General features: G+C 29.1%; 1 protein-coding gene across 1 annotated transcript; it reads left to right on the top strand.

Moving 5' to 3' along the window:
* Positions 1 to 4,142: 4,142 nt before the first annotated feature.
* Positions 4,143 to 9,025, top strand: LOC132722492 (calcitonin gene-related peptide type 1 receptor-like). Its single transcript, XM_060707001.1, has 8 exons — positions 4,143 to 4,291; positions 4,666 to 4,732; positions 6,060 to 6,123; positions 6,346 to 6,425; positions 7,068 to 7,203; positions 7,402 to 7,443; positions 8,148 to 8,297; positions 8,880 to 9,025. The coding sequence occupies exons 1-8, from the start codon at positions 4,177 to 4,179 to the stop codon at positions 8,919 to 8,921; spliced, it is 696 nt and encodes a 231-aa protein (XP_060562984.1). The 5' UTR covers positions 4,143 to 4,176; the 3' UTR covers positions 8,922 to 9,025.
* Positions 9,026 to 9,768: the final 743 nt, after the last annotated feature.

Raw genomic sequence — 9,768 nt, 5'->3', positions numbered from 1 at the left:
TAATCACTTTTATAAAACAGTTGGTTGCGTGATGATGGTTATTACAATTTTATTTTCTCTTTTTTGTGGACATGATATTTGCCATAACTGTATGATGTTGAAAAAAACGCAATATTAGACATTATAAATATTCAAACCTATAGTTCTTGACTGAATGTTTATGTAATAATATTAGCCTTGTCATATACAAGTATAACACAAGTTAAATATAAGTAAGGAAATATAGAGGATAGTATTGTCATTTTATGTGGAAAGATAAGTCGCTTGCACTTAAAATGATAAATGTATTTAAAGTATTTTCGGCACCATTGTCAGAAGCAATGCCGTATTTAGAAACAAAGTGACAAAATATAATAGAACGAGTCTTTGTTAAAAAATATCTGATATCATTAGGTACATAAACATCATGTCTTAGTAGATTTAGTTGATAAGTTGGATCTTATGATAAAGATAGCTACCACATAATGGAATAAATAAAATTATAATGAAGTTTAAACAGACATGGTATAACTGTGTAGGCAACAGACTCAATTAAAACAAGCCTGCGGGACTTTGACTTTTTATGTTTGTTTTTATTGCCTTCACACGCAATGCCTTTCGAACACAAATAAGTGCATTAGAATGTGCATTCATATTATTTGCCCTGGTTTAAAAGTTACTAATAAGATTATTATTTTTTGAAAGTTTGATATGGTATGAATTATTTCATATTGTTTCAATTTAAGATTTATAATTGTTGTTTGTGTATGTTGCGCTTGTGATTAATAATTTGACGTCTGTGCCGTTTTTCATTCATGTTTGCTATATCCTTTGCCACATAATAGTGTGGTAGCTGAAGTATATACACCTCGTAAATCGTTGATGACACTCTTAAATTACTGTTTAGTTATTCAGTGGTCAACAATGGAAAACATTTCTGGGGAGGAATTAATCTAGTGTTAATAGAACTTGTTGCCATAATCTGTTGGCATTTTGCTATATGCTTATCATTTTTATAATATTTGACATGTATGTGCTGCCATAAAATATGTTTAAACTAATCATACATTTACAACAACGTAGATCAAACTCCAAACATTGTACTGCCTTTTAAAAAGACAACATCGGAGATGTTGGTAATTGCACAATTCTTTCACAAACAATAATTACGTCGTCCTTAGTTAATATTGCTTGTGCACACAGATTGTTTATAGAATGTTTCGACGAAAGAAACTTTCGTAGTCGTGAATTGAATGACTTAAAGCAGTTTGTAAATTTATCAAATTACAGCGCAAGTAATAACAAACAAGAAGTATCTTTGAAAAAGATACTCGGCCGAAGTAAAACTGACTCACATGCAAATTTAAGTTATTTCAGTACGAAAAGAAATGTTAGCATAACAATGAAATAATAATTATTTCTTGTAGCTAAGATAATATCCATTTTGTAAACATTTAAAATTAAATTATAACATATTGATTTTGATGGTTTTTCAAATTAGGACAACTTCTATTTAAGGTGTTCAGTTTACTTGTTTTAGGTTTCATCTTATAGATTTTGTAATCATTTACAAATTTACCAAGAAATTAAAGACGTATTCCCATTTCTGTACACATTTATTTTACAATTATCATTTACATTTCATTTTATAGTGCAAAACTATCCTTTACATTTTATCTTTAAAATTTTATTATTCTACATAAATGTTAGATTTAAACCGGATTTATACTAAGATATGTGCTCATTTTTGTTTCCTTTTATATACATAATTTTAAAAGATATAGTGTGTAGCAGTTGATTGCAGAGTAACAAAAACCTTACCAAACACACAATCGTTCTACTTGTAACTAACTGATCTACTTGCTACAAGTTAACGGGTGTCAATATTTACGAAATTAAACGTCGCAACGGTTTAAAATGACAGCAGGATAAAAACTGGAAATACCCCGGTACTTCACTTAGATGTAGTTTTTTATTATAGGGAAATACTTTTAAATACACAACATATTAAGTATCATTTAATTAAAAATTTTCATAACTATTTAGTTGCCCTATTAAAAAGGATGTTACAAGCTGAATGCATGTTGTGCGTGGTGCTTATTTAATAGTACAAACAATCAAACACATAATTTCAGGTTTTGCTTATAGAGATTGCACTGCAAACGGGACATGGTTTGTCAACTTGACAAACAACAAACGATGGGCGAATTATACCGAATGCAGACAAACTGAAGAGGTAAGATCAAAATGTTAGAAAATTATAACATATATAATCGTATGAGATAAATCGTTTGCATATTTTTCTCTGAGGAGATAGAAATAAGATGGTTGTCATGTTGTTTGTTTCAGTATATTTCATTATCTTATATAATAAGAAACATTAAGATGTAAGACATTTTGATATATTTTATCATTTATACGAATATACATTTATAGGATGTCTTTTTTGCTGTTTAAATAACGATATGATAGTCTGCTTTATGTTTTTTTGTCTTTTTTCTTATATCATAATAATATTGATATCAAAAGATTGATAAAATTTCCATATAAAATACAATTAGTATAGGTTGAATAATTTCTACATCAATGACGAAAGTGTAATATCATTGTCTTAGGTATAAATATATGAAAACTTAGTCTGATCTCTATATTGCTTTTAAGATTGCCGACGACAGGAAATACATTTACATATTTATTGGCGGATTTTCTTTGTCATTAGTCATGCTTATAATATCATTCTGTATCTTCTTCCGATTCAGGTAAGAAATTGATGTTTATACCATATCTGTAGATGTGTCATCTTATAGTGTCGTTTATAATGGTAACTTATCCCATTCCTTAAGAATCATTTCATACTTTTATAGCGCTATTTATAAATAGTATTCATATATGGTACGACCTATAGCCCAGAAAATGTCGCGAGTGGACATGGACAGACGTACACTTTTATAAGATTATTTTATGGCAAAGTTAACACTTTGTGGCTGAGAAGTTTCATGTAATGGTTGTTCATAAGAATTGCATTCACTGTTAATCTCTGCGTAGTCAGACGTAGGAGGTGACTAATTGGGTTAGAATAATTATACAGTTCTAGCTCCATCAAGGTGAGGCAGCTTTGACCGCTGGTGTTGCTTTGCATTTTGTAACAACCAATCTGTCCTCTTTCTTTATCGTATGATAAAACCAAACAAACTTAACCAATCAAAATAATCCGCCTTAACAATATGAGTAGTAAAATAAAAAGTATATATTTCTAATTACAAGTTGTATCTTCTACTTCATCGTCTTGGTAGGTTTCGATGGCAGCAAATTGCTGCAATTGAAGTAATCTTTTCTCAAGCTCATAGTTAAGTGAAATAAAAATGGGTTTACGATTACACAACAATACCACAAATTATTCACAATATAATATTTTAAATTTACAATTAATATAATCTAAAACATATTTATGAAAGAGTTCCCTATAATATTAAAAAGAAATAGACGTCGTTCATTGCTTAAACCGGTGTGAAGATTTTAAATGTTAAAATGATTAGTAAAGAAATGTTGTTATTTTATTTATTTTGAAGCAGCTACGATGTGACCGGATTACGATTCATAAAAATATATTCTTATCATATGTATTCACGGGAGTTTCTTCGATATTTTACTATGTACTACCAGCTCTAAATGGTAACGTCATTGTCAGTAATCCGGTAAGATATAGTTTGAAGCTCATTTTTTTCTCAGACGTTGTTTGCTTAAGCTGAATCTTAAAATTAATGTTCTTTATGTGTTATTCTTGTTTTCATCAAACATGGCAATTAAACGAAACCGGTCTAACAAATAAAACATTGTGTCCATCTGTCCCGTTTGTGATATGTTTTTCCCGTTTCTGTTTGTTTTCTGATATAAAATGGTATATGATAAGTGCCGACAATCTATTATTGCTTCACACATGTGTTACAATACATAAATGTTGATATAGGAAATATATTGCAATATCATTGAGAAGCTGATTTAATGTAAAGTTATCACTGTAGGTCCATTATGAACAAAATGATTTAAAACAGAGATGACCTGTTTCTTTTAGCTTGTTCAACGACAGAAATACAATAAGCAACACAGGAAGTTATTATACAAAATGTGCTATTGAGAAAATTGTTTGATTTTTTTCAGATTTGGTGCCAAGCGCTTCATACCCTTTGTCAATACTTTATGGTCTGTAATTTTCTATGGATGTTTTGCGAAGGGTTGTATTTGAATACAATAATGGTTTATGCCTTAAGCTCTGGAAAAATTCTGATTTTTTCGTGTAACGCTATAGGATGGGGTTTGTTTATTTCTGTTTTAGATTAACTTAAAGCAAAGTAAAATTACATGATATTTTCATAATAAAATTGTCAACAAGTTGACACGCGAGGTAGATTTGAATGTAGCATTGTTCCTCATTTTCGAAAATTGCAGATGTGCATAATAAATATAACTTGTATAAATGTGAACTATTTCTATTGATATAAAATTATGAACCATTTATACTAAAGTATATTCAGGTTTCTTTTATTCAATATTTGGTCAAATATCAATTGAACGATACGATATGCAACCTTTTAATATACAATATATAATTGTATGGAGATTGTTTTCGGCAAAATATTGAACAACAGAGACATGATATGTGCTAAAATTGTGTTAAATGTATTTCAGGACTGCCTGTCATTTTCACGACAATTTACGCAGTTATAAGAAGTAATGACGAAGTCAGTTCATCTGAGTAAGTATTTTTAAGTATGTAAGAATGGTCAGAAGCAGCGGAACTGGTGATTTCAGGAAAGCCGGAAAAGCTTCCTAAACTATCGAAGCTAAGCTAAACTGATCTTAAGACAAACTAACCAAAATGAAACTTTTTCATAGACATCTAATACTTGATCAAGACTTTGATCAGTTCCTGTTAAGTACTCGCTTTCGGTAATGTAAAACATAATAACATCATACCAAATGAGTAGCCCAAAATTGCTTCCGATTTAATATCATCTGAAAATAATCAACGATTTAATCATGTCATTTATGTCATTTAATGTCAAGTGTCGCAGAATTATGTTTCACATCAATTATCTGTCTCTGCTTCTTCTTGAGGGATGGAACCAGTCCGCAAAAATTGGTGTGGATACTTAAGTCAAATAGGCATAGAAATAGCTAATAGCTGTTTCTTAATTTGATAAGTTGGTTTTATGATTATAGCGATTTGCCATCATGTTCAAAACAATATCCATTGTCTTTAATATGTTTGATATTTTTTAGTGCCCTTTTTTGTTTCACTATGTTTTATCTTTACTATTAAATAAATGTATTTGGTTATGAACATGTAAAGATCACGTCCGTTTGTATTTATTATCACCACAAAATGAGTTACGCACATCATAAATTATATATTTTGTATAATAAATTATATATGCAGGTACTATAAGATATATCTACCAAGTGTTTAATTGATAACATATATATTAGATGAATATCAAAAGAATCAATCGTATTATTTATGGATAATAAAAAATATGTATCCTTTTCTTTATCTCAGTTACTTAAGGTAAAATGTAAAACCTCGTGTGTAATGCAACAAGATATTCACCACTTTCCAATTATTAAGATTTGAATTTCATAAATCCCAGACCTATCTGAGCAAAACGGAAAATAAAAACGGAACATGGTGGGCAAAGAGTGCAATAATGTCCGCTTTTTAAATCTATATTAATATGATATATTACAAATGAAATTGAGTAAAATTTATTTAATAACATTTAATTATAAGATATTGCTGGAATATTTGCATGTCTTTGACAAATAAGGAAACATTTTCTAATAAACTAGACGTATTTGTTTTTTTTTATTAGAATTCAGAGAAATCATAGACGCAAACAGGCGAGACATTGAACATAAAATTTAAATTCAGCGTCGTTTGTTATCATTAAAGCTGTAATTGATTTAAATATTTGGAAAACAGACATTTCTCGAACAAAACAATGTTTATATTATGTTACGATTACCTTCCCATAATATCAATACAATAATAAAATTTGGATGTTTCCTTACATATTTTCTAGTTGCTGGTTAGATGAGAGCTCACTCCAATGGATTGTTTATGGACCCATCGTCCTTTCCATAGGGGTAAGTATATTTTAACAAGTAAAAATATGCCGTCACTGAAATGATTGTGTATATGTTTGCATTATTATGTTTTCCCTTTATTGTCCAAGCAGTTGAATCTGTATAACATTGTAATTGCATTTGTGTCATAAGTAAGTTAAAACAATTTAGAATAAAATTGTTGATTGCATGTTTATACAATTTTAGTTCGTATCCTTAGCAAATCTTATAAATACTTTTCAGGTGAATGTACTCTTTTTGATTAACATAGTGAGGCTGTTAATCACGAAGCTTAGACAAATGCCCGAAGCTGATCAAACAAGGTACTTTTGTTAAGTCATCATTTTATCATTGATATAAAAAATCTTGATATAACTTAAAGGCACTTTATGCTTCAGAAATGAGTACGTATTTTATTCTATAGAAAAGAAGAACAGGCTGACATGGGTTATATAATGGTTTCAGAGCATTTTATAGGTAAATTACCTGAAGAAAATAGTAATACGAGTGTTTATCATAGAAGTGGTAAAGAAGAAAACAAAGTAGTATGTTGATTTCCATTCAAAATACTAAATCACTTTATGTTTTACAAATTGCCAAAATTGCAACAGAATCAAAGATGGTTTAGGTAAATGGCCAATGAGTATTTTTGAAGAAGCTGTACCAGAAACAAAAACAGTAAATGTAGAGAAATAAAAAAATTAAGAAAAAAAAGCAATTCTGGTTCATCATGGGCCTTTAACACAAAACTGTTAGTAAATTGCGTAATCATGATTTGGCATATCTAAAATTAAAAGAATAATAAATTCATATATATATTGTCAAATGCAACAGTGCTATTGTTTAGAGAGTTAATTCAGTATATACTCTATCATGCACATATCAAAAATCCATGTTTTTTATTCATAGACACTTGAAAAGCATTTTTTCTAATAATAGGTAAATAATATAATCTTCTGTTTCAGAAAAGCAACAAGGGCAACACAGATACTGGTTCCTTTGCTGGGCTTACAATATCTACTGTTTCCTATACGATCAGATGCTGGCTCAGATCTAGAAGATGTTTACCATGTAGCTGTAGCACTTTTAGTATCTTTGCAGGTAGTAAGATGACATATATTCTTGAAAATAAGGAAACTAAAATATAGATAAGTCTGACATTTTAATTTTATTTGTATTTTCATAATTAAGAGACTGCGAGAAAAGTTCAATTTCAGTGTAACACTTGATTACAAAGTCATTTTCGTGTATTGTTCAAACCTAACACTAATAATTTTTAACATTTGTTTTTACTTTCAGGGTGCATTTGTTTCATTGATGTACTGCTTTTGTAATAGTGAGGTATGTTATATATGCGTGGTATATGTAAATTGTATGAAATATGTTTTGTATAGCTCGTCATATCTTATGAAACATATATTTTATGATTCTTCTTTTCTTATATAAAATATATTTTATAGCTTTTCCTGTCTTATGAATTTTTTTATAGTTCTTCCTTTCTCATGAAACATATATTTTATAGTTCTTCATTTCATTTCAAAGTTCTTCCTTTCTGTTGAAACATATATTTTATAGCAGTTTTATCAATCATGAAAAATATGTCTTAAATTTGCATGATTTTAAGTTTTATATTCTTTATTTTTACATATTTTTAAATACAATGAATAATACATTCAAATTTATGGTTTGACCTTCCAATGCTTTCTTGGTACATAAGAGATAAGTTATTTTGTATGAAGGTTAAATATGACTTTACTTACAGTGTGTTACTTCTGTGAAAACTAATTTTGCGTTTTCAGTGATACGCATTTAATAATTACTAAATCCATCATAATAAAATTATGAATTACATGTTTTTTTCTTTTCTACAAATCAAAAAAGAAAACAAACATGTAATGATTTCTGAGCTTCAACGTGCATTTAAACAATAAAAATACGTTTACGTTAAGGTTATCATTCATGTGCAGTGTCAAAATATCGCCCTGATTGAGCTGACAGCATAACAACATTTCGTGAAATCCAGAATGTATATTGATGTGTTACAGGTTATTCAGGTATTACGTAGACGGTGGAACCAACACAAGTTGATGCACCGTAGCAGCATGCGAACATCCGCAAATCATGGTACCACGTACACCACCATGGATCCTGTTACACAGACAAATAGAACATATTGTAGTACAGTGGATCACAAAGTATTTAAAATTTCTGATAACCTATCAAGACCGTCTTGTTATTTAAATATAAAAAATGCATTCAAATAAAATCGCCTATCTTAATTGTATCTTCTAATATAGAGACAGCAGTAATACAATTGTAATTATATATACATGTATAGTGTGGAAACGTGACCAAGAATTAAACGCATCAGACATGTCATCTTAGAATTGCTGTCGTTTTAAGTTATAATCCGATATGTTCTTGTCATTGCCTTGTTACCTTCTTTGCTTAGTTCCAGGAACGGTTTTAAATGTCTATTATATTTTAACATAATCTAATCAAAAAATCTTTGTATGGAACTTAAAGTACCATAGTTAGATTTCACATTGTAGTTAACGTTGTAATTTACTTTTAAATAAAGAATATTGTATTAATAAGGTAAAGTGATGAAAGGTAATTAATTTAACAAAACTGCTACAGAATGGAAAAAAAATTAAACAAAAACAAAAACAAAAAAGAAGAAATTAAAGATACTTTTAGTTTTTAAACGACATTTTATTCTAAAACGATGTCACGAAAAATAACAATTGAAATATATCTTCTTTAATATTTTACAGGATCCACCAATAGAAATGACTACTATTGATGAAAACAAGTAACGATGAGGAGACAGTTCACAGAATAAGATTTAAAATAGCACCAGTTAATTCGAACAGTATGAATGCCGAGACACATTCTATGACGAAGAAGCAAATAAAGTAGGATGTTTGATAACCAATGACACATAATGTAATAATGTAAAGAAAAATAAAGTATGTTCTGAACTATGTGCTATGATAAATTTCGACAGAAACTGTTTAAAGCTAATGTCGGTAACCTTAAGGTTATATGCAGGGAACGTTTATTTCGGCAAATATATTATATATATAATGAAGATGCATAACTTTATGTATACGTTAGCTCGGTTATATTTTTAACATGGAAATTATCTCACCTGAACAATAAGAGAGGAGGGGCTCAAGTATTTATACAATAAATAAATAAGTTTTTAGTCAACCGTGAGATTTTTTGTGACAATTACTCAAAAGTTAAGGTCATTTGTCACTAAACATCTCAGCAAATTTGTGTGTGTTTTTAAACATTTTCATACGTTCCAAGTCTGAGATTGTGTCCCATCTAAAATATATCAATTACGTGATTTTACAGTAATCATTCCTAATTGATATCATATGACATCTGAATTTCTTGATTATAATTATTGCGTTGAGTTTTCTTTTTATATCAGAAATCTTTCTGTACATTTTATTGTATGTGTATTTGCACGTACATGAATATTGAACCATTAGGTAGTTTTACTATTAGTATTTCTGCAAGAGAAGTATTGTGCGTGAATTGAAATGTCAATTACCCTTCAATAGAGGCCAATATTTCAAAGAATTTCAATTATAACTATTAGGATAAATGACGACATTTAGGCACCTAAGTGCAGTAACGAGGAACCTCCTA

The sequence above is a fragment of the Ruditapes philippinarum genome, unplaced genomic scaffold (genome assembly GCF_026571515.1).
Source record: "Ruditapes philippinarum isolate M1 unplaced genomic scaffold, ASM2657151v2 ctg352_1_1_1_1, whole genome shotgun sequence".
NCBI classification, from domain to species: Eukaryota; Metazoa; Mollusca; class Bivalvia; order Venerida; family Veneridae; genus Ruditapes; species Ruditapes philippinarum.
Note: the sequence above shows the minus strand (reverse complement) of the source record. Positions and strands in the feature narration are given on the sequence as shown.